Raw genomic sequence first — 25,935 nt, 5'->3', positions numbered from 1 at the left:
CAGGAACGTGGCGCAGGGCACCCAGGGCGGCTCACTGCAGCCTGGGCTTGATGCGCCTTGCAGCTCTGGTGGCAGCATCAGAAGCTGTTTGTCCACAGGAGCCAGGGAGTTCAGATCTCCTCAGTTTGCTGCTGGTGCAGCATGTGACGAGGACCCAGGAGAAGGAGCAAAGTGCTGCCTGCAACCTCCAGGGAGTCCCCAGAAGCTGCCTGCGGGTGCCCCATGTGCTGAAGAGCAGCCGGCCTCAGCACGGTGCTCCCAGCAGCAGCAGCCCCGCGCCCATCCCCTCGCCTTCTGCAATGGGTGAAGCCACCTGGAGCACCCGAGCACGCTGCTGGGCAGGCTCTGCTTAGAAAAACCTCGCTCGCTGCAGGAAAGTGCAACCCCTGGGCGAATCCAAGCCGCTCACATCTACACGCTGAAGCCAGGACAAGGCTGTAAAACTCATCTGCACCCTGGAGCTGCAGAGAGCCTCCAAGGTCTCCAGCAACAGCACCTCACCGCAATGCTCCACCAGCTGACTCGGTCAATTTATTCTTTACTCACAGCCAAGCCAAGAAAAGCTGTAATTTATGTCTTAGGGGACAAAAAAAAAAAACAAACACCCAAAGCAACCCTGTCCCTCACCTCCCTCATATATAATCTCTGAACCTATTCTGAACACACACACATCCTTCTAACAGAAATTATAGAAGGACTAAAATAAATATAACGTCAGCCTGTTCCTAAAAGACTCTCCTGCTTCCAAAAATAAGCATCTTGCAAACCAACCAACCTCTGCTTAGCAGGAGACACACCAGACTGTAAAAATAGTGCACAAATGGCTGCAATTGCTCAAAGCCTGAGCACGGATGCTCAGCTCACGCATGAGCAGAACGTCCTTCTGAAAGCAGAATCCAGCATGCCAGAGCCACTTTCACACCAACGGCACGTTACAGAGGGGAGAAAAGAGCACAGCACCCTGATGTGGGTGGGTTAGAGGTCGCAGAGAGCCTGTTTGGCCTGGAAAAGGTCCTAGTACACAAAGCAGCTCTTTACTTTGGAGATTGTAATTAAAAAGAAAAGAAAAAAAAGCCCCAAGCCTTCTTCTGGGTGGTGTCTTCAAAGCTGGAGATGCAGATGAGAAACTTGTCAGTCTCTTGCTTGCCCAGACCTTGATGCTTCTTACACCAGCCCCAGCCCCAGCTCCCCCCATGACCATGTGGGTGTTCCCAGATTTCCCTCCAGCCCTCACTCCAGCCCTGCAGGCTCCCACCTGGCTGCTGCCAGAGCCGTGATCTCCTGAGGGCAGTGGGCAGCTCATCACACGGGAGCCAAGATCTCCAGGGCTCCATACAAGCAGACAGGGGGACAGAAGTGAACCATCCCCCGGGGAGAGCAGACTCCACGCCAAGTCACTCTACAAGGCCAGACAACAAATCCATCCTGACCAGGGACCAGCAGCGGCTCCCGCAGACTGGGCAGAGGGTCAAAAAGCATCCGGTGTCAAAAATGTACAGGCGCTGCTGCCCTCTGCTCTTACAGGGTCTCCAGGCTGGCTGGGGTCAATGGGCCCAGCTGAAAACCCGTCCTGGGTGGCTGTGATAGCTGGTCCCGGGGCACAAAGTCCCTTGCAGAGCCCAAACCCCTACAGAGCAGTGAACTAGGTTTTGGGGCTACAGGACATGCCCTACTGACCTGTCTGGCCTTCGAGTTACCAGGGCATCCTCTGCATCTCTCCCACCACCATGACGGGAGTTTTCATTTTGTGCTTCAGATCACAAAATCCCCCATTGCTAAATGGCCTCCAAAAGCTCTGCTCTGCCCCAGACACCGCGGCACCTCCTAAGCCCGGCAAGGGCTGCAGCAGAGACGTTTTTCCTTTTAAGGGCTGAGTATTTGAGAATGAGTTTCAGAAAAATGTACTGGCACTTTTCATCCCCTCTCTCTCCATCCAAAACGTGCCGCATGGCTCCGTGGCTCCATCCAAACCCTGGCTACTGGAGGGGAGGAAGCTGCAGGGGACGCCGGGGGCCAGCTGGTCCCTGCCCGGTGGATGTGGGTGCCACGACCTGCTGCAGCTTGGTGCTGTCCTCCCACCCACTGCATCACACACGGACCAAGCCCAGGACACATGGCCAGGCCTGCTGATGGCCTTGGAGCAGCACCGGCTACCGCGCTTTGCCTGGATGAGGATGCAGTCACCACCAAACCTGCCACCAGGCTCCATCATCCCCCCCAAATAGGATTTAAACAGGGAAACACCTCCTGGATGCTGCCCTCCTTGTTCAGCCCTGAGCTCAGCCCCAGCTTCAGGAAGGCACATTTGCCACAGGCTGGGCTCGGTGAGTGTAAATGTGACCGTCCTGCCGGCATGTGGGCTCACTGAGGGCAGCAGCGGCCACACGCATGAGGCACAACCCTGCAGCCATCAGCTCTCCAGGCGAGGACTGAGCTGTCCCCATCTATCGAAGGGACAGACACACAGTGAGAGGCAGGGATGGAGCAGGGACCAGCAGGAGGAGGGCCCCTGCACTCCACCTTAACCCCCAGACACGGGGCAACCACTTCAGACCACGGTCAACGACTCAAAAGCTGACCACGCTGTGTTTATGGAGGTAGATCAGCCCGAGCAGGGCTACATTTCCTCACATTTCCCAACCCCACTGCGCATGGCAGGGACTGGGGCACTGAGCTGCGACTGCCAACAGGCTGAAGGGCAACAGCCCTGGCAGAACAGCCGGCGCTGAGCACTGTCCCTGTGCCAGACCCAGTAATGTCGCACATGGTATTTCTGCTATCTCAAGGACATGGGAGCACTTGCTGCCCTCTCTGTCACTCCAGGAATGACTGACAAAAGTCCCGATGAAGCTAGCTTGCTGTCCAGCTGCTTCAGGACTGAGATTGACTCTTTACAGTCCCCTGTATCACTGTTGCCCATTCCAGGGATCCCTCCCAGCCCTGCCATGAAGACAGGGATCCCACAGCTGCTGCCATGGCCACGGGTGCAGGCAAAAGCAGCTCCATGATGCAGTTTTCCATATAGAAGGAGAAAACAGGAGTTTTTGCACCATCTTCACTACAGGGAAGAGAGAGCATACAGCAGCCGTGGCTGAGCCAAGCAAACAGCCACATGGCAGCGGCTCATTTGTGCTAGGTCCAGCAGCGCTTGTGAGCTACACAGGGGAACACTCAGCAGCAAAGTGAAAACACTGACCAAGGTTGCTGGATGCCATAGGTTAGCAGAGGCTGGGGAAGACAGGGAGGGTTAAAAAAGAAACCCATGAAAGCAGAAAATGGAAAACCCTCAGCTCATAACTTGTGACCAAGCAGACGCCAAAATAGAGTGGGCAGTGATGAAGGCTGAAAGGGCCCCTTGCAACATCTTCCTAAAATAATTCTGCCAGACCATAAAACACCCACCCCAGCTCCGGCTCTGCTAAAGAAGGTGCAGAGGTCTAATTACAAGGTGGGGCACCTGCAAGCCACGGCCACGCACAGGCAGCCCTGTTACAAGGGTGCCTGGCTGTTTACTCCGGACGAGCAGCTGGACTGCAGACCATCCTTCCATATGGCTTTCAAGCGGCAGTTTGCAAGGCTACATATCTGAAGTAGCAACATTCCTAAACGCACAGCATTAGTAAAATAATAGCCCTCTGTCTCTTCATTTAAAGGGCTGCCAGTCCTTTATTAGCTGAAACACAGAGCCCCTTGAAAACTCATGCAAAACACTGACGCCGTATGCGAGGGACCAGGTTACTTCTCAGCTGGCAGAGCCCACAAGACACTGGTGGCTAAAAGCATAAAACAAAGATAACAGTGTTTGATCGCCACTTTTTTAGGCCACTTCATTCTTCAGCAAATCTCTCCAGCTGCAGCTGTCTCTGCCGACTCTGCTGAAAAAACTAAGCAGGAACAAATGGAGAGGAGCTTTTGAAAGGCTTGGCTGTCCCAGCTTGTTAAGCGTGACTCATGTTAACCACTGCAGTGCTGGGACATCAGAGGAGTTTGGCAGCAAGTCAAAAGCAACAGGAAATGCAGAGCCTGCAAATGAATAACTCTCCTCTGCTCCCATAGCCATGAGGAAACTCATCCCTGAAGTGCTGCATGTGGAGGAGCTGCTTCAGCGTCAGCATCATTTTCCCCAGGCCAAGCACACTAATTTCCTCTGGCAAGGCAAGAGAAGTGGTAAATAGATAGCCAAAATCTCAGCCACAGAGTTCATAAACCCTTCATAAAACAATAAGCAGAAAACCTCTTTCCATGAGAAATTGATTTCAATACATTTGTTTTGCCTACAGAAAGTGCTGCAAGGGAAGTGCATCAGTCAGGACAGAGCAGAGATGCTGGGAATGAAAGCAACCTCTGAAAAAGCTTACCTACTGAGGAGTGAATTGGTAGCTGGGGATAAAAAATCCAGCTCATGCTTGATTTTTTTTTTCATTGTTTTTAAATTCTGACGTAATAAACAATGAAAAAAAAAAAAAAAAGAAAAAAAAAAAAAGAAATTTCCTCCAAAAGGAAAAGCATGTAGAAATGTTGCCCTGAACGTGGTCTCTTTTCCTGATCATCTCCAAAACGTCACGCACTGGGTAGGAGTCACATCCCATGAGCTGTGCACTACACATCTGTGCTAGTAAGACTAGCATTGGCTATATTAACATCTTTGAACTTCAAATAAACAAAAATGCTACTTATGTATAGTGCTGGTACTTTGTCACTGACAAGATCAGGCTTGATTTAATGAGAAACAAAGACTGCATAACTCAATCTTGCTGCAAAATGCATTCACAGTCTTTTTAAAAACTGAACATCTCTGCAATCTCACGTGTCTGAACAAAGTTTGATTAGTGTTCGAGCTCAAAACCTGCATTTGCTCTCACCCTGCTGCAGAAACAAAGGTGGGATTAATCTGCCTGAGAGTCATCAAGAAGCCAGAAAACCAGCCCCGTGTCAGTCCCCAGCCCAAAAGGTGCACAGATGTTTCTTGTGGATGTCCAGAAAAAAATATCTGGGCTGCGCAGGCTGCAACCTCCCAGCCTGAGCTCCCGCATCATGTGCTGCCTCGATGGGGGAGCACAGAGCCCTGCAGCACCTCCAACAGGCCCTCCTGGGAAAAAGGTACAACAGCAGGGGAGGAAACAAAATAAAAAAGTAGCTGCTTCCTGCAGACAAGACTGAATTACTTCTTGCATTTCACCAACCTTTTGCATAGCGATGCTCATTTCTTCATCTTCTCCAGGAGGGCTGGTAAAATAAAAAGATTCCACATTTTCCCTGATACTAAGCACTTTTCTCTCAGTTTTAACAGCAGGCTGTCAATCCAGCAGCTGGGGATGTCACTGTTTGGGGAAGGGTGGACATCAAAGGCAGTGACATCAGAAGAAACTGCAGAACCAGAGAGCTCCGCAAAATAGGGGAAACCGGAGTGCTGAGCGCTCCCCTTGGCTCTGCAGTTTGTGAAGAAAGGGGGCAAGGAGACTTTCACAGCCACAGCCAAACTGCTGCTCTCGCGGGGTGAAGAGGCTGGGCCAGCGAAACATCTCATTCCTCTGCAGGGCTGAAAAGGGACAGCTGCACTGCAAGCTCATGTGTGCGCAGGCAGAACCAGAGCCAGCAGCAGGCTCACAACCCTGCTCACACTCGCCACGGCTGCCCCAGCAGGACAGAAGCCCCCAGAACAAGCAAAGGGCCAAGTCCCACCTCTGCTGCAGCTCCTTAATCAGGTGCCAAGGGACCCTGGTGGCTCTGCCACACTTCCAGCTCCAGGAGATGCCGGCAGGTAACTCGTGCAACTGGGGAGAGGAGGGTGTGCACGTGGCGATTTTGAACCAAGTTAAACTCAGAAGAACTGCTGAACCACCAGCATGGTGCAGTTCATCTTGCTTACATGGCTGGAGATAGGGAAAGAAATAGTGCAGACCAGAGCCTGGCCCAGATCGCATTTAATTGGCCACAGGTTTTCCCCTGAACTAAGTTAGCCTGAAATAAACACTTAAGCTTCTGTGCATAGCTGGAAGAGTAAATACAAGTCATCTATTTGTCCGGGTTTGAAAAAAAGAGAGAAAAAAAATCCGACTGGGCTTTCTTCTAAATAGCACAATAGGCACAGTCCAGCTCAGCTCGGGAGGTAGCTGCAAAGCTGGCAGCACTATACAGGATCTGCACAACAACAACAAAAAACGCAGGAAATCCCCAGTGTCGCTTCTCCCCACAATTGATTTAAAATGAGCTTATCCCTCACACTTGGTACATGAGGAAGAAGAAACTTCCTGGCTATGAGGAGGGAAAATAGTTATTAATAGCATCACAAGTATCAGAAGTCATGTTGCAGCCCTGGAAGATCTTGGCTGGATCTTGAAAATATCTGTTACCATTGCAGTAACTGCTATACATGGTAACTGAACGGTGGTGTGAGAACAATTTACTTTTTCATTTGGTGCCCAAAACAAGCTCCTTTTGTTTTCTCACACACAAAAAAAAAAAAAAAAAAAAAAGGCACTTATTAGTCTGTGCTCAGTCCAAAACTTTCAGCAGCGTTAAGGAAAGCAGCAGAAACGGGGCAAATTCGGCAAACTGCCACAAGAAGTGTCAAAGGTGGCAGTGCTCCCTCTGTCCTCCTCCTACCACGCAGCCCATGGACTGGGGCACATCCAACATCTCTTTGCATCCTGCCCACCTCAGCAGCCCATTTGCCTCCAGTACAAAGGCCACAGGCAGAAAAATTCAGGGTGAAAAAGTACGCGGGGGGGTTTCCTGTACCCAGCAGCTTGGGGCAAGGACTTTTCTGAGATAGCCTGGCACACTCTTAACCTTCACAGGACAGCAAGCTGCAGCTGTGCCATGCCTTCGTTGCTGCGTCCTCTGCTCCCCCCTCAGCTCCTCACAACACCCTATTTCCTTCCTCCAGCACTTCCACAGCACCACGCGTTACCCGGATCTCGCACCTCAGCAGATCCCTTGCCTCATTTGCTGAGAGCCCATCACAGTGCATGGGATCCATGGCACGCTCTCCCCACCCATCACTCCTGTCCCATTGTAGGTAACGAACAAACACGGAGCAGTGGAGATCCCAGCCGGGCTCCCAGCGACTTCCCTCCATTGTTGAAGCTGACGTCCTACTCCTGATCTCTGCAACCTCTTTTAACCTTTAATTCATCCACATGTTCCATGAGGGACATTTCTTGGAGATTCTGAGGGCAGGATCTCGCTGAAGCCTTTTGGAAAGCCTCACCAGACCGTTCCACTGGATCACCCTCACCGTGTGCTCATGAATGCCTTCCAAGTGCTGATGAATTCACGGGGCTGGAATTTTGGTATACAAAGCCAAGCTGCCTCTTCCCCGGCATATCACATCTACGTTCCTACTTGATGTTGTTTCCTGGAACCATTCAAAAATGTAAGAAACGTGCCCTGGGTGAGACCAGCTATCCACCCATCCTGCCTACAACCAGGATAGCAGCAGAGCACATCAACCCCGTCTCACCCTCTCTCCATTTCTTTCTTTATGCCCCCAGAATCCACACTGGTGTTATGGATGCTAAGGGTGCCTCCCTGGCTGATCTCTCCAGCACCTGGCTCAGACCTGTTGCTCACCCAAATCCTTTTTGAACTTGCTGGTGCCTTTTTCCTCCACGGCTTCCTGGGGCAACGAATTCAGAAACCAATCTCTCCTGTAAGATTCACCAAGCACCTCTGGTTCCAGTGCTGCAAGGCTTGGTAGATAGAAATCCAGTGTAAGCATTGCCTTCAAGATTTTGCATACCTTGACCATCTGAGGCCCCTCACCTTCTCCGATTCAAACCCAGGAGCCCTTCTTTTCATAAGGCAGCACTCTGTCTTTCAGTCATTTCAGTCATCTTCCTCTACAGCCTCTCCAGCATGCAACCCCCAAGATACGGGGGCACCGAGGTGTTACAGAGGGTCGGAAAGACGCCCCTGGTTTGTTATCATCTCCCCTGCGGATGGAGACCAACATTCATCAGCTCTGCTGATGATCGCAGAGAAGTGCCCAGCGCAGCTCTGGGATGCTCTGAGCTAAAAGCACCTCTTCCAGGTTCGGCATCACGCAGGCGCAGCACACACCACTTTTCCTCACAGTCACCTCACGTTTGGCTGCACTGAAGTTCATCTGCCACATAATTGTCCACACAGTTCCACAAGGTCCTTCTGCGTTTCCTCACCTTTGGTGAGGTACTCAACCAATCTGAAGGAATTTAGGGCCCTCTGGAAACCTGGGGGATTCACTGCCCCCCTCCACACCCAAGGTCACACTAACGGGATGAAAACCAGCCCCAGTCCCTAGGGCCCTCTGTTGGCTCTCACCCATGCTGAAGAATGACCACAAAGCCCCACCCTTTGCATCCTGTGCTTTAACCAACGCTGGGTCCGTAGTAGGACCTTTCCTCCATATCAGCTTAGATTCTTACAAACCTTTGGTGTGTAACTGTGTCAAAGTTTGTCTGAAAACCCAAATACACTTTATGTATTTGGGTACTGGTCCTGACCGGTCCTGTGACCCAGGCTCCAGCAGGCCCATGAGGCAGGAGCCCTGCTAACCCTATTCCAACAGGCTGCACTCAGCCCTGCCTTCAGTGACTTGTTCCTTATCACCCAGGCACAGTGCTCGGGGGTCCCTGGGATCCCCTGCAGCCCTCCTCTGGCAGTCACCTGGGCAGACGTTGAGCCGCCTGATGCCCACCTCCCAGATTTCTCCAAGGTCCACTCCTTTCAAGAACTGCCATCAAATCTGCCAGCATCAATATCTGCAATACCAAGGGCACTTAAGCAACAGCACACACACAAAAACATCCCAACAATTTTATATTTAAGATCCCACAGCACTCGAGTGAATGATAACTATTCCTTATAGTTTCTTATCAGTTCCTCTGTTTGCTTTAGAGCTATTTCTATTGACATTCAAGATGAGACAACTTCTCAGACAGCTCTTTTACAGCGAGTTTCTAGTTTGCAACGCTGCAAAACTACAAAGCTCCTCCACAGGAGTCAAGATCACCAAAAAATGGTTTAGATTTCTGCGATGGATGCAGAAAATCTTCTGTGCCTCCCATGAGCTGCTGCTGTGACCTCTCCAAAAGGTTTCTGATGCATTTGAACAAATGTGAATCACTAAGTTTATTCTTCAAAAGTCATATTTTGGCCTGCCTTATTTTGTTTTTACATGTAATATGCTGGAAAATACACCTTCCTTTTTGTCTTCTAGATTGACCAACATCCTTCTCACTCCATCAGCCTTCCTTCCCCTGCCAATTTACTTTTATTTTCTGTCTTTCTGTCAAAGGAAAAAAAAAGTCTTTGACCTTTTCTCAGTGGAAGTATCCATTTCTTCTGCGCTGCCAATGTCATCACCAAATAACTTCCATACCACCTCCGCTCCTATCAGCTTCTCCTTATCAGCGGGACAGCCACACAAGGCAAGCAAATATCAGGGCTCTTAAAAGGCTGAAACAACAGGAAGCCCCTTTTTAGCAGGCTCAGGGGTAAATGCCAGCTCTGAGGTACGGTAGACACAAGTCTCATTCATTTTACTAATGCTGCCCATCACATCCACAGGCTTGGAGTCACGCTGTCTGCTCCTGGACACGGATGTACTGAATTTTCAACAGCACCTGCACGTCCCCAGTTTCCAGATGCCCAAAGTGAGTCTTAAAGCTGGGCCATGCCATGGAGCAGCCCCAGCCCAGCCCTTCCCTCACTCCTGGCATCGCTGCACACACAGAGCCGCAGCCAAGGCCGAGGCCTGTGGTGTTCCTGCCAGGGCCCTGTGGGAGATAAGGGGCCAGCCCGGCTGCCAACAGGCTGCAGAGCAGCTTTAGGCAGCAACAGGTTTGAATTTAAAAGCCACCCATCAATTTTTGCACCGATCAATGTATTTATTCTTTGCCTAAGAATGAATAAGTGGGGGTCTGCATTTCCCAGCTGCTCGTTGCTCCTCTTGGCACCTCCTGTCACAGTTCAGCAGGTGCAGAGCTGAGGGGGGGAAGCCCAGCGCTGGCTGCCCCAGCGAAGGCCTCAGCACACCTGCCACAATGCTCGCGAACCCACGCGCTGCCCATCCCACAGACATGAAGAAATGTCTCCTACTGCAAATAGCAGAGGTCTGAGTTAAATGCATGCCCTCCCCTGCCCCCTCCAAGGGGATGGCTGCCATTTCTGGGGCCCAGGTTCTGCCCTGAGCAGGCACCAGCAGCACTGGAGCAAGGGAAGGACGCAGTGCCACTAGCTGTGGGGGTATTTTATTTCAGCCCCCAGAGTACAAGATGTATGTGGTATGAGGAGATGTGCTCAGATAGGAAACTGTGCTTTCCCCCAGAGCACCTCCAGAGCAGGAGGAAACCCAGAACCACAACAGCTCAGCACACTGCCAAAGTCTTCCAGGGCAGGCAGGGACAAGTGCTTCCAACGCTGAATATGACCCACTTTCACACTCTGAGTTGAACCCCAGGCTCTTGCACTGTGATACTTGACAGTCACTGAGCTCTCAACCATTTTTGGTCTTCACATTATGTTTCAGAGAAGGAAAAAGTCTCCCACTGGCCCTGCAGCAAGCTCGCCCTGCACCAGCCACACAGGGTTACCAAAAGCTCCTGCCATTGCAAATTCTTCTCCTCCCCCTACAAACAGCTCACACAGCTGAGAAGAAGCTTTTCCTTATCCAAACAGAGACAAAAGCTAGTGATGTCATCCCTCCAAGACCAAATAAAGTTCAAGCACACAAGCACAGCAGGGAGAACATCACCAGTTCACAAGCTCAGCCATTGCAGGCAGTGCTGACAGACTGCACTGCACCCCGAGAGGCTGCTCATGGTGGGCCCACGTAGGAGATATGGGAGCCAGAGAGACCAAAGCCACATTTCTCCCCCTTTGCTGCACTCCTCCGGCCCTGCTCCCTTCACCAACGACAGCAACCCCAAGAAGAGACCCTGCCAAAGGTAGCTTTGCCCCACAGCGGTGCTATTCCAGCAGTTTGGCCATCCGAGGCCAAGGTTCCCACAAGGTACCCGAAGTCACCTCGGTCTCACAACGTTGGCCTGATTGACCTCAGGAGAGGGACCGGGATGATCGCATCACGACATGCAGAGAAGAGCTCTCAGCTCTGGCTTCAACAGCAACTTTAACCCCATCTCCCCTCACTGCTCCCCCATGTGTCCCCAGCACAAGGACACCAGTGCTCCCCAAACATCACAGCAAGATGCTCTATTGTGTTAGGGCAGTACAAAACGCTAAGAGAACACGCCACCACATCACGACATACTCAGCACCTACCCTTAGGCATGCATTGAGCACTCCTCATGCTGGACACGCACCCAGCTAACCCAGCTAACTCCAGGCTCGGCACCCTTGCATCCCCTTGCTTCTCTTACTGTTGATTCATCACCAAGAATTCACAGAACACTTGGAGCTTCTCTGGTCACCATAGCTTACAGCAATGGAGAGGCTATTAAAAAATAAATCCCAGATCTAGTTATTGGAGCTAGGGAGCAAAGAATGAGATCTATTATAGCTAGGGAGCAAACGTGGCTGATGCATAGATGGATTATTGTAGCTATCAAAGGACAACCCAATAACCATGGTATCTACCAGGAGAAAGCAGCTGTTGGACCTGAAGAGGACCAAATACGTCATTTACAGCTTTATGACAAACCAAACGTATGGAAACTAAAAGCTGGAAGGTGAATTGCTGTTTAAACATGTCTTTGGCTTCATTTCGTTACTGAATGTATTTCACAACAACCCATCCTTCTCTTAAAGGGAGCCCTGGCTGCTGCTATCCATGAAAAGCCACATGCAACACCTGGTAATGCCTGATTCAAAAAAACGTGGATTTGTTGAGCTTGTCCCCAATGCAAACAGCATTGGGCTTCTCCTCGTATTGCTGGTGATGGAGAGTAAGTCATTTTTCAGTGGGGTGGGAAAACAAACAAACACACACATGGAAACAAAACCAAACAGGAAAAAAAAGACCTACAGAAAAAGAAGTTACCCTTGCTACAGTGCAATTGGCCCCAGACCAACACCTCATAATCTCCAAGACAACACAAAATCCCACTACACTGAATCTTTTCTGCTCCTGAAGTGGGTTTCCAGCCAGAAAGCAGCAACCTTGTTTGCCCAGGCAGGAAACAGCCTCATCTGCCAAAACAAAGTGCCTTATGGCAGCGTCCCACATCTGCCAAGTTACACAAAAGGAGTCCAGCGCAGGTTTGAGTTCCCCCCAGCTCCGCCCTTGGTTTGTTTGATCTTGGTAGATCATAAACCCTGTGGCTAAGCAAAAGGTTGGTGTAGAGGGGCCCAGGACCGCTCGGCTCCCGGCTGGAACAGCACGTACGGGGAGCACGGGTGCTCGCTGTGGTCATTGATTCATCTCACGTCAGGGCACTTTCCTTCAAGGAAGGCAAAGTACAGCAAGAGCTTGGCTCGGGGATCCTCTGTGCAGAATCAGCCTTCTATTTGCTTCCAGTGCCTGACAAAGATGCCAGTGAGTTATTTTATTTAGACCTCTACTTTAGAAATTCTCCAGTGCTCCACAGCACAAAGTCCACAGTAAGATTTCATACAAGGCTTAATTCCATACATTTAATTCAAGACCTTAAGTCCAACAAGAAGAAAACACCTGAAAAAAGAATCTTACAATTCTCAATGCTTCATTTATTCCAGCATTTCTCCCCTGCCAACCCTCAAGATTTTTCAGGCATTTTCCAAAGCTGAGCATGTCAAGGTCTGTGATCATCTAATGCCAGTCCCTTCTCCCGACCAGACGCCAGACAAGCCCAACTCTTCACGTGGCCACGCCAGCCAGACCAGCACCCTGTGCAGCACTGCCCCATCCTGACCAGCTCCGTGCCTCGTCACCAACAAGGGAGCTGGATCTTCAGCATCGTCATTAGAAGCTTCCCAAACCTCTTTTGGTTCTGTGCATTGCATAAGCAAAAAAAATGCCAGCTGACAAGACACAATGAAAAAGGCTTGGGAGAGTACCTGGGAGACTGTTACCAGCTACACTGGAATCTGCTGGTCAATATTCAACTGGAAAAATAAAACTCTCTTATTCCTTATATCAGTAACCTCAAACACTTCAAACAGTAATTAGGATGAGAGAATATATCCCAAATAATGGTATTTTTTTCCATTTTCCCATGAGGGAAAGACCAACTGCAAGAAAAACACCAAGGAAAAAAAATTTCTCTTGACCTACAATGTCTAGCTCCAGATGTATGAGCCAGATGGACCTCATGCCTGCTGTTTAAGTGAACTTTTGGAGAGGTGGGAATGTATTAACTGTTTTAAGAAGTTGCACAAAGCAGAAGACTATTCTTCCCAGGAAATGTGTGCAAAATAGATACATATATCAAACAGAGAGCTTGCTTCAGCAGACATTCATGCCTGAGCTACTAAAAACTACAGGTATGCATGATCATTAAATTGCATGATCATTAAAGCCATTTCCTACAAGTGAACTGCCTTTCTGCTCACCTGGACAAAGAGAGGAATTAACATCCAATATGTAAATCATGATGGCAAAGCTCAGAAACCCTCTAGGTATCCAGCTAAAGCCAAATCCCAATGTCTGCTCTGGAATTTATTTTTATTACAAACAAGAGGTACTTCGCTAACTATGCAAACTGCCTGGAGGGCTTTTTAAAGAAACACGCACATATGCATGTCACAGCAAGTCACAAATAATTGCACTCTACCTGGAAAGGATTGATGGAACCTAAATGGAACATTTCAAATTCTGACGTATTTATTTGATGAAAGCTTGCTAGCATCTCGTCCTAATTGCATCATCCACCCAAGAAGCCATTTGGGTAGTACAACAGGAACGGAGGCATTAGGAAAGGAGACCACAGAGAAGGAGGAAACGCTGCTTCTTTCCTTTGAACTTCTGATTAGTTTCCATCAGAAGAATCTGGTGTGTCTGAAGATGCTTCCCAAAGACCAGGCTTCATCTGCGTAGTCACACATGAGCTACAGGCACAGATCCACTTCTGGAGCTAGCTCCAAGGCTGCTGCTAAGAACCGCTTTAAAAGTATACAGCAGTCTCGGTGGATAAGACAACCACCTTGTCCTGCACAGCTTATCCCCCCTTCCACCTCCTCAGGCTGCCAGCAGAACTAAAAGAACTAAGAAGAACTAAAAACACACTCCTGGTTCCACTTGGAGCCAGCCAGCCTTTCACCCCCTAAACCATCTCATCCCAGGTAAATCGCATCAACACTCTCACCAACCGCTCCTGCTGCGCATTCAATGGGGCAGAGGTCAGACTGCTGATAACCTCCCACACCTGCACTTATCTCCACGGGTGCCTGACCTCTGAGAAGCAAACAGAGACCTTTAAAAGCTGGCTCATTTCATGCTAAATGAGACACCATAATGCTCAGCCAGGAATAGGCTCATCCAGCAGATGAGAGTGGGATAAGCATCGGGGAGTCAAAGCTTCTCCTGCAGTCACAGCTCGCTACAGAGAAGACATTTATTTATCCACGGCCTTATGTAAGGCAGTTAAAACCAGGATAAAGCAGAGCAGGGAGCACGGACCCAGTCAGAGGATGTGCACAGGGACCTGTGCTGAGCACCAGCAGGAGGTTCAGATGCACCAGCAAAACCAGAAGAGCCCATTAGCGCAAAGCCACAACTGAGCGCAGACACAGGGAGTCAGCCAGCAGCTTCGGGGCAGGCTGATGAACCGCGGACGCTTTCACTCACTCATAAATTAAAGCTCCGGGGGAGGGGGGGGAAAACGGGTCACACAGAAACTAGTCTAGTAGTCAAAGACTTATTAAAACCCGAGTCTGAATTAATTATCTGCAACAAACTCATTACTCAGGATATGAAGATTCAACAACAAACTTAAGTCTTATTTTCAGTGCCATTGTAATCAGAACATAAAGCACAGGAATCCTTTTTATTTTGCATTACTCAGATTAAAAGGGCAGCCAGACCAGCAGGCTTCCCACTAAACCAGTGCACCCAGTACCGCCCAAACATAACCCCTCTCCCCACCTCACAGGCTTCAGTAATCCCCAGCACCCCTGGCACAGGCTGCAGCATCTCCCCCCACTCGCTTCCCAAGGTTGTTTAATTCAAACAGCCAAAAACATGCTAATAAAATGACAACTCCAAACTGAAAAGTTTGCTTATCCATAAATAAAACAGCACCCAAGCAGCATTCTTACTAACACGTTTACCTATCAAATACATATATGATGAATCCTTTTGTGACTTCAAAGGAATGGTTCATGAACATGAATATTTATTTAACTGCTCTGCTGGGGGGAAAAAGAAAAAAAAAAAAAAGCCTCGTGGGTCAAAGAGACAGAATCCTAGAGCAGTTTATGCTTCCTTATCTTTAATTACAGAAGCAATTCCATTAGAGCTGATTCAAATCTTACAGTCCTTCCCACAGTCCCTCAATGGTGCTATTAGCTCCTTCTCCATGGCTCTATAGGGGGAAAAAAACTGCTTCCCAGTGAACAAAACTTTACCAGTTTGCCATAGCCCTATAAAGGTGAACCCAGAGGAACATCGGGACAGATTAAAAGATGCCTTAAAGCTCAGACACAAGTACACTGAAATTTGCAAGATTTTCTTACCCACTCAGCTGTTCACCACAGGAATCTCAGTCTCTCCTTTTCACCTTTGCACCAGAGCACAGAGTTACATTTTTCTGGTGATCAGGTAAATGAGATGAATGGGATGCATTCACTTCCCATTTCCCTGAAGTAGGGCAGCATTAAGCGAACCTGATTCTGCACTGTGGCTGGCACATTAAATGTGCAAGTCTTATGCAAGGTTTTCAACTGCAGATCCAGTGGCTGAAAGCAGCCTTTTACATCACAAGGAGGGCCATAAATTTCTCTTGGTTAAAAAATGCACCAGGCCAGCACACTTGGATTTCCCTCCAGCTTATGTGCTTCCAGCTAAGGCCAGGACATCTGTTTCAGCTAAGCAAACCTGTTGTGAATACTGAAGGCATGTGAACTATCCAACCAAAAACCTGGCTTCAAAATCTGCATTCCTATAATCCGCTGCGATCTCAGCATCGCTCCACATAGCCTTGATCCAACCGATAGGAAAGAGCTACCTCATCAAACTGGTAAAAAAACAAACTCGAAAAGCACCAAAAGGACAGCGAGAAAAGGCTGCTCAGGAAAGGAAAATGCAGCACGAGAAACCCGGTGCTCTTCTGTGCCAGCTGGTGCAAGGATGCTCCCAAATCTGCGCAGCTTTGTCAGGTTTATGCCCCAAAGCGAGCAGCCTGCAACCTTGCTGCCCTTCGCTGTCACCAGCGCGCAGACACAGCAGCAGTGAGGAGTTGCCGCTGCTGCTGGCGAGCACAGGGCTTGGCGCCGCGCTTATCGTTTTGCTCTGGATAAATTCTGCCGTCCTGCTTCCCCTCTCTCCCAGGGACGCGCACTTCCTTCCCCAGATGCTCCTTCTTGCGGACTAACTCCAGCCGCATTCCACTTGAGGGGGCAGGAAAGGGGCAGAAAAAGCTTCCAAACTCCAGAGAAACACAAATCCTCCCAAACACCTCGCACCGTCACCAGGCCACCGGGCAGGAGGCCAGCACAGCTCTCCCTTCTCTCCCCCAGACAAAGGGAACGCGAGGAGCCAGCCGAACGCCGGTGCCCCGGGGGAGAGCCGAGCTCCCACGGAGGTGAAATCGCTCCGAGCTTTTCAGCTAGGAAGACGAAAAATTTCGGCAGATCGGTGCAAAAAGCAACCGGCACCAGCTGCTGGGGAAGGCAGCGCGTCTGCCCAGCCCCACACCGTCCTTCCCAAAGGAGCCGGACTTCAGGCGGGGGCTGGCACCGAGCGGGGCCGCCGGCTCGGCAGCGCCCGGCCTCCAGGTGCTGCCCCCACCGGGAGCTCCCCGCCGAGCCAAGCCGCGGTCGGTCCTCAAGAGCCACGGAAGGCGCCCGGAGCCGGCGGCCGGGCCCGAGCCGTGATTCCGGGGCCCGCCCGTCTCCCGGCGGGATCCCGGTGCCCGGCTCCTCCCGGCCTCGCCCGCTGCTGCTCCCGGCTCCCGGCTCCCGGCCGGGGTCCCTCGCGGCCCCGTCCCTCAACAGGTGGAGCCGCCGCCGCCGCACTCACCTCTCCGCCATGGCCCCCGCGGCCGCGCCAGCACCGCCCGGCTCTGCCCGCACGGGGCAGGGCGTGAAACCCGAGCCCGCGCCTCGCCCCGCCCGGACCCCCGGCCGCTCCCCGGGTCCCTCTGCTGGGGGCTGCGGGACCCAACCGGGCCGGGCCGGGCCGGGCGGGGCGGTGCGGGGCCCGCGGGCCGAGGGGAGCCCCTGGCGGCGGCTGAGGGCGCTCCGCGGCCCGGCCCGGCTCGGCTCGGCGAGGGTTTGGGGAGCCGGCTGGTGCCAATGAGCTACGGGACCCGCCGCCCCCGGTTGTGCTTCAAAACGAAGCTCCGCAGTTAACCCGAGTCGCCTTTTCCACCAGGGGACAAGAATCTCCTGCGGGAAACGGCTGAAGTGTGCAGGGCTGAGGCACGCGTTGGCCCCAGAGGGAAATTCTGCTCCCCCGGGCACCGTCCAGCACAGGTGGCGTGAGGATGGGGAGGTCGGGAGCGCAGCCGTGCTGCATGAAGGCCTCTGTGGCCTTTGTGGTGGCAGGATGCATGTGAGGATTTAACTCCTGCATTTTTCCAAGTGTTTCTTTAAATGAACACATTGGTGGGAACAACAAAAGGTGTCTGAAATCAGGATAAAGCAGCTCAAATGCTTACATCTGTTAAGATGAGGACTTTCTGTGTCTATCAGTGTCCTGAGCACAGTGCAGTCTGGATGAGGCTGTGCAGAGACACCAGGCATGTCCCCGCACGGGGAAGAGGCAGAGCCCTGCACCAAATACCCCCAAAAGCCTTCGACATGAGTACTCCGAAGAAACAAGCTGTACACTGAAGGACAGCCCTGCTCAGTCAGCTCAGCCTTCTGTCAGCCACCCATTCGGACAATGTCACCTGGCACAGTGACAGCAGAGCCCACACCACAGGGGCTGCTGCAGCGCTCCCAATGCATTTTGGATGGGGTCTTGTTCTTACAAACGAGGAGAAACCTTCCTCAGGGGGTTCCTGAGGGAACTTCAGGCCCCTCTCACTGTGGGTGTGAGACTTGGCAGATACCAGGTGGATTTTGTCACTAGCAATGTGAGTTTTGGGCTCTGTCACACAGCATGGCAAATTTCTGATACAGCCAGAAATGTGTCCACACAGCTTGTTAATCACGGCGTACCCCAGGCAAGTCAGCCGGCGGAGGCTCCGCACAGAGGGATCCGGCCCTTGCAGTGCTCTCTCACAGACGCCGTTTTGGCACTGCTGAATAACTTTGGAGTAACTTAATCCAAAGACACTCATGCGAAGTCCCCCTGTACTTGTAAATAACAAATAGAGAGACAGTGAGATCATGGCCGCGGTGCTTATGGGCTGGACACATGTCAGGGACGGGAGAGCGGGGCCCCGCAGCAGCAAAGCCCCCAGCAGGGTGCAGTGAGGAGGTGGCTGGTGGCAGCACAGGACAGGGGATGGGGAGAGGCTGAATGCTGCAGGCGGTAAAACTTGAGGATCAGGGTTTAAACAGGCAGAGGAGAAAAACGGGAGTTAAAGTAGGTCTGCACTGGAAATGGAAGTTTGCTGGTGTAGCTCTAAAATGTGGTTAAACTGGCAGCGTTCCTTGCGGAGATGCAGATGCTATATGCCTTTGCCAATAAAGGCTGTACCTGTCCTCTGAGGGACACAGCAAATCTGTGAAAATGCTTACAGCAGCCTGACGGCCTCTGTTCAAGGGCTGTTGTAGATTTAGACTCAGTGTGTAAAAATGTTAACACTCTGTTTGACTTTGCTGTGCTGGCAAGAGCCCTTAGGCAGACTGCAAATAGCAGCTGGGGACATGGGAGGTCACAAGAGCCCCAGTTTCAGGGACCCCGAAAAGAAGTGACCCAATGAAGTGCACAGGGGGCTGGCTGCAGGAGGGACCAGATAAGAATTCATGTTTTTCTGTGATGTTGTCATTTTATTGGGCTTATTTCACTATGCAATGATAATGTGTAGGCTATTTCCAACCTACCCCCCTAACAGGCTTCAGGAAGAGCATTAGTAACTCCATTACTGAGCTGCTGGGGCATTGTGGCTGAAACTCTTGGGATGTGCTTCTGCACACAGTGCTCTACGCCCTGCCATGGTCACTTGGTCCTGCTCCCCTAGCCATTTGCTGCCTCCTTGCTCTGAGACCTCCTCTCTGAGACTAGCTTCAAGCAGAGCTGTGGGAGCACAGCTTCCCATCACTGCATGACCCAGTTGCCTCTCCCAGGGGAAGGTGGCACCAGCGTGCACAGCACCCCCAGTTCATGTGATGGGAGAAGTCTTCTCTCTCGAGGCCAAAGCAGATTCCTGGAGGTACTCAGGGTTGTAGGAGATACACTAAGATGACACCTTCAGACCAGCCCAACTCATGGGCTAGCAGGTGTTTTACACAAAGTCATGCAAATAAAGATCAAGGAAACAAATATGAAGGCAGAACCTCCCACCAGAAGATGGTCATGTACCCGCTGGCACCAAGGACACAACTTCACCACTGGTAGATGATGGCTGAGTGAAAATGGATTAACTACCAGACACTATAGCTGGGTTTGTGAGGCTGTGGCTTGCACACGCGTGCAGAGCCGTCAGACCAAGGTCATTCTCTTTGGGAGAGCCACGTGGATGTGAACTGCATGTGTGCATTGACTGAGGGAGGAGGACAGAGATCATGGAGGGGAGGAACAGCTAAGGGGAAATGCCTCGTTTGTAGGACCTGTGCAGTGACTTTCTCAGAGGCTTTCACTGTGCAGGCTTCATGGGCAGAAGAATACTTCTGCCTGGTGCAATAGCACCAGCGGGTGAGTAACACTGTGACACATAGATGGGAGATCAAGGCAACCAGCCATGGTGCCTCCCATTAATACACCAAAGACAGCAGCAGGAGGGAAATGTGCAGTGTCTGTAATAGTCTTTGAGAGCATGGCAAAGACATCAAAGCATCTCCAAGAACAGAAGGTCATAAACCCCTGGCTCTTGCTAGTCATGGAACCACATTGTCTGTAAGGCGTTGGAAAAAAGAACCTTCATGAATTGTGAGGCTGTGAACACTAGATCACTGCAAGATGAATTAAGAGATGTATGACAGATGTTTCCAGGCCAAAGTATCCCCCTGCTGTCTGTTCATGGCTGAAGGATATTTCCCACAACTAGCACTGAAGAACTGCAAAAAGAGCCAGGTGCCTGAGATCATGCTGAAATTGTTCCTTCAGATGCTCCTCCTGGGTGGAAGAAACTGTGTCTGGAGTCATGCACACAGCCCTCTTTTCATGAAGCTGCTCAGCCGATGAATGTGTGCACACACTGCATGTCAGGAAACTGCAGTGGGAAGACCTCACATGAGGGGTCTTCCTCACCTGTGGGTCTGGAAGAATCGGTGACGCTAAAGGTAAGGACAGCTTGGTGTTGTACAGCTGCTGCCCTGCCCACATTTGCAGGGCTGGGGAGATGGGGCAGTACCCAGGCAGAAGTGCCACAGCTGCAAGCTGACCCAGAACACTGTCCCAGAGGTTTGGGCCTGTGGGTACTGCCCTGGCTCTGCCTCTTCTAACAAACAAGACTGCTCAGCCCAGAACCTGTCCAGGTCACTACCAACCCCACGGTGAGTGTCTCCACATACATCAATGGGGTGACTAGGAGCTCCAGTCAGGTGTGAAAGAGAGACTGGTGATACTGGGAGATGATGCCAAGGTTTGGGTGCCTGGGCTTATGGCCAGCTCTGACCTGGTGTGGCTCCAACCTGAGATAAGTCTGCCAGGGCACCAGTGCTGGTGGGAGGCTGAGCTGAGGGATGTCTCATGCTCAGCTCAGGAGGGTCCTCATCCTCAGCACCTGCTGAAATCAGGCTGCAGCAAAGCCTGTTCCAGCCCTGGCGCCTTGCTCTCCCAGCCCACCATCGTCACCTTGGGCCTGCCTCATCACTGTGGACTCATCAGCAATCACTGATGTGGGTTACCACCACAGGACCTGCTCTGCTCCTCTTGCAGGGTGGGACTGCGCCATCAGGTACAGCACTGCCCTGCTGTCACCTCACCCGTCCTCTCCTACTGCTCCCCTGCACCATGAGCTCCCACAGCTGGAAGGGGGAGCAGGAGCAGGAAAAAGAGCAGCCTGCTCCTGCCACAGCCCCAACAGCTTTCCAGGCTCCAGGAAGATTCAGTGCCTTGGTTGCTCAAGTGCATAACCCAGGGGGTGGGTTACGCCATCTCAGCAGTGGCAGCTCTGCCTCCCATTCCCTTCACTCCCCTTCCATTTCATGGTAGCTGCAGCAAGTCCCAGCTCTGTGCAGTTCTGTACAGAAGGAGCCAATACTACTAGAAACCATTCAAAGTACTTCCAAGCTACTACAAGTACCTACATGTGAGCAAGATTTCTCACAGTGGGCAGCTCTTTGTTGTTCCAGTAGACATGATAAAGTGTTAGGTTCACCAAGGGGTACAGCTTACCCACACAGAATCACAGAATGGCTGAGGTTGGAAGGGACCTCTGAAGATCATTTAGTCCAACCCCCTTACCGAGCAGGATCACCCAGAGCACGTTACACAGGATGGCATCCAGGCGGGGTTTGAGTATCTCCAGAGAAGGAGACTCCACAACCTCTCAATGCAACCTGTCCCAGTGCTCTCTCACCCTCCCAGTAAAGAAGTGCCCCTTCATATGAGCTGGAACCTCCTGTGCTTCAGTTTGTGCCCATTGCCTCTCATCCTGTCACTGGGCACAACGGAAAAGAGACCAGCTCCATCTTCTCAACACCCTCTCCTCATGAGAGGTCTCCCCTCAGTCTTCTTGTTTCCAGGCTGAACAGGCCCAGTTCTCTCAGCCTGTCCTCATATGCCATGTGATGCAGTCCCCTAATCATCTTCCTGGCCCTTCTCTGAACTCACTCCAGTACTTCTATGTCCCTCTTGTAGGTAATTAGAGCATAGGTGATTGGCTCTCCATCCCCAGAGATTTTCAAGGCCTGGCTACACAGAGCCATGGCTGACCTGAGCTAGCATTGGTGATGATCTCACTTCAAGGTTCTGGACTAATGACTTCCAAAGGTCCCTTCTGATCAACACATCTGCAATTCTGCAATTCTATGTCAAGAGGCTTGAGGTTCAAGCTGGACAAGCCATTGTGGTGAATTCTCCATTGTTTCAGAGCACAGACATCTATAAAATACCTCATATCCCTTACTGAATGTGACCCTGCTGACCTCCATGTGTGAGCTGCTGGCTGAGGTTCTCTGGATTGCACACAGTTAGATTCTTGTCCAGCAAATGGTCTTAGCATGTATGAGGCAAATAAAAAACATCCCTGTTCTTAATTAACCTTGTCTGTGTTTTGAAGCTGACTAAAGATATCAAATAGCCCAGGACCATCATTTGGAAAGAGCTAGTTGGAAATATATGGCCATTTGTACAAAATACCCATTTTTAAGAAGCAATCAACAGTGGCTTTGTTTGTCTGTTTGTTTGTTTATAGTGGGCATGAAGCAAATTTATATAACAAGCCAGATGTTCTGCAATGGGGCTTTTTAAAAATCATCCTGTCCCAAATTTTTCCATCTTACCATCTTTCGCTCCCTTGCAAAGTAAGCAGTCACACTATCACGTTACTGATTGGCAACGGCAGCAGCTGGCTGTAACCCAACCTTAGCAGCATGGGACACGGAAACAGATGGAGGAGCAAATGCTCTTTGTTTCCTCTCCTGCTTTCTAAAACAGATTGTGACTAAAAACACAGAGGAGAAGTTTCTGCCATCTTTCCTGCTGCTGTGGCTCCCTGGTTGCCTGCAAAGCTGTGGACTGAGCTCTGGCAGGGGTTACAGCTCCCCACGGCATGGGAGAGCTCTGCCTTTTTAGAGGGGACTGGGAAGAGGGGAAAGACATCTGAGACAATGATTACAGGCCCCTGGAGGGGATTCATAATGAAGTCGAATGAGATAGCTGAACTGAGCTGAGGGCCCCCTGTGCATCGAGTCCTGTTCCTCCTGCCATTCTGTGGCTTGGTTCTGGTGTTCAGCTGAGCCTGGGTAAACCACATCAGGTCATTAAACTGGTGGTGAGCAGAGGTGAGTGGTGGTTTGCCAGGCTAGGAACCTGAACTGGATGATCATGCCACTAATGGGACACAACAGAACTGTGAGTGAGGGTACAGAATAGCTGGGGAGGAAGGTGGAGGTGGGAATGCCCCTTGTGAACTGTGGGATTGACCCTGCTGTCGTTGGTAGTCCTTGCCCAGAGCTAGGCAGACATGGGAAGAGAAGTCTCAGCTCCCAAGTCACTTCCTATGAGCTGAACTCTGAAGCTGTTGGTAATGAAGGTCAGGAAGAAATCCACAGCAGAGGCGTCGTGCCTTGCTTCGAGACTCCCAGGGTCTCCACCAAGGCCAGAGCATAGAGAGACCAGAGTAGGAACCTTTCTAAAAAAAGGTGCATGTCCCTGCCACCACATCAGTTACAGGTTCCCAAGGGACTTCTACTCTGTTGCTGCCCCTCACACCTCTTTGTGCCTGGTAAGAGCTTTGCTGCTGTCAGTCTGTCCCCTAAGAGTTCACCCAGCAGTCCAAATGCACAAGCTGGGCTGTGGTGCTCTCTCCCACTCAGGAGACATCATGAGCTGTAAAACATGCTGCTGTGTGCACGGGTCAGCAGCATGAGTCCCTCCACTGGCTGCCTCGGGCTGGGCAAAAGCTGCTCTGGGCAGAGGACACTGACCAGAGACGAGCGGGTGAGACTGACAGTACAAGACTGAAACTTTGGACCCAAGCAGCAATGTGAGCAGTGGTGACACAGGTGTCCCAACACACTTCAGCTCACTGTTCCCTCTCCCACCAGGTTACACAGGCTGGTGGAGCCATCTGGGTTTGCTGTGGCTGATATTCATGCCAGACAATGTAATGTAGGTATGTGCCAAGAACTGAGCTATTTTTTTAGCCGCAAACAGAACCTGTAATTCCTTCATGCAGTCTGAATTGAATCCCCATTTCTGTGAGAAACCTGCACAGAAAGTCCCACAGTCAGAACTCCAGAGATGAGGAAGAAAGGGGATTCACAAGGTCACCAGTGCAGGGGCTCTTGCTGGCCTTGTGTCCTGGGAACATCATTCAAGCTTCAGAGTTCCTGTCAGGGAAATTGCATTATAATCTGCCTACATTTTCTCAGTTTTATTCCGTTATTCATGTTATTCTTCACAAACACAGACAAATTTGCTGCATTTTGTTGTTTACAGATGTCCCTCACTGATGTATCTGTAGGTTGCTATTTCTTACCATAACCTTTTGGTGAAATAATACTTTATTTTTTTAATTAAAATTAAGCCCTTTTGCCCTCAGATAGTATCTTGACTTCTGCTTGCTCACTGCCTGTTTACTAATACATATTGATAATAAAATTTCCCATACTGTGTGAGAAGTGGTTTACTGCTTTTTCTTTTATATTTTCTCATACACTTAAGGCTTTGAGGGCTAACCATGGTTGTGCTGAAGTTGACGGGAATGGCAGCAAGTTCTCTGCTCTATCTTGCATCCACAAGGAGAAGTCGTTTCTAAACCAGTGGTTGCCAGTGCTGCAATGCCAAACTTCCCTGTTTGCATTTGCTGCAATGATTTTGTCAGGCACACTTAGTTCCTCTGAGTTCCCAGGTAAGCAGCTTTAGGCAAACCACTTTGGAAGCTGCTCCTTGATAGTTTTCTAAACATCTTGGATATCTACTGAGTGGATCGATTCAACAAACAAGTTTTTGTATTTTCATTTCCCTGCTGTGCACAAAGGCTGTGTGCTGACAAATTGAACGTATGTGTTTCTGTCCAAATATCTCCAAGGCTGTCCTTTGCTGTTGTCAGAGGAAACATCTGGGCTTCCTCTGAGATACTGCTCAGAGGAACACCTGACGCACACTCCGGGCAATTCCCCGTGACAGCACATCTGTAGGAGGCCGTGGTCAGCCCCAGCAGGCTGCAGCAGTCCCGAGGGGCAGCCCAGAGCCCAAGCTGTCTGGCAGCTCACGGGGATGAGACTGATGAGGGCTGAGCCCAGTGATGGAGACCGGGCTCAGACACAGCCCATTGGTGACTGGGCACAGTGACAAGACAGAGCTGAGGTCAGGCCAGGCAGTCAGTCTGTGGAGAGACCCAGGGCTGGGTATGGACATCGACATGGGCACAGGCTTACTCACTACAGCATAAGCTGCACGTTGCCCCCAGGGGAGTGTCACTTGACGTGGGATCTCATGGGAAACGTCACAGGTTCGAAAAAAATAGATTTGCTGGAGACAACAGTGCAGCAGCCCCTGGACACATGGCACTCCCAGCTTCTCCACCAGAACCAGGGCTTGGTTTCAGGTAGCTGAATCATACCAAATGGAATTAAAGTGTTCCGTGTTTGAGAAATTTAAACATTAGAAGGTACTGTGCTGTCTCATTCTTCCATCCATGCTTAACCGACAGGAATCTGCAGATCAATGGATGTGCAATTTCTGAGGTGCATTCAAAACAGTGTTGCCAGTAGGTCAAGGGAGGTGATCCTCCCCCTCTACTCAGCCCTGGTGAGGCCACACGTGGAGTACTGTGCCCAGTCCTGGGCTCCCCAGTACCAGAGGGACATAGAACTACTGGAGTGAGTTCAGAGGAGGGCCAAGAAGATGATTAGGGGACTGCATCACATGGCATGTGAGGACAGGCTGAGAGAACTGGGCCTGTTCAGCCTGGAAACAAGAAGACTGAGTGGAGACCTCTCACCAATGTGTATATAAATATCTGAGGAGAGGGTGTCAAGAGGATGGAGTTGGTCTCTTTTCCATTGTGCCCAGTGACAGGACAAGAGGCAGTGGGCACAAACAAAAGCACAGGAGGTTCTGGCTGAGTATGA

At 50.8% G+C, this 25,935-nt stretch overlaps 1 protein-coding gene across 1 annotated transcript in view; it reads right to left on the bottom strand.

Moving 5' to 3' along the window:
- Positions 1-17,141, bottom strand: part of LOC116495730 (rho GTPase-activating protein 39-like) — a 50,090-nt gene extending 32,949 nt beyond the window's left edge. The window contains exon 1 of the mRNA XM_032198407.1: positions 17,099-17,141. Within this exon, the coding sequence (XP_032054298.1) occupies positions 17,099-17,109 (11 nt within the window). The 5' untranslated portion in view covers positions 17,110-17,141. The remainder of the gene's footprint in view (positions 1-17,098) is intronic.
- Positions 17,142-25,935: the final 8,794 nt, after the last annotated feature.

The sequence above is a fragment of the Aythya fuligula genome, chromosome 16 (assembly GCF_009819795.1).
Source record: "Aythya fuligula isolate bAytFul2 chromosome 16, bAytFul2.pri, whole genome shotgun sequence".
NCBI lineage: Eukaryota > Metazoa > Chordata > Aves > Anseriformes > Anatidae > Aythya > Aythya fuligula.
This window is presented reverse-complemented; position numbering and strand designations above follow the sequence as displayed.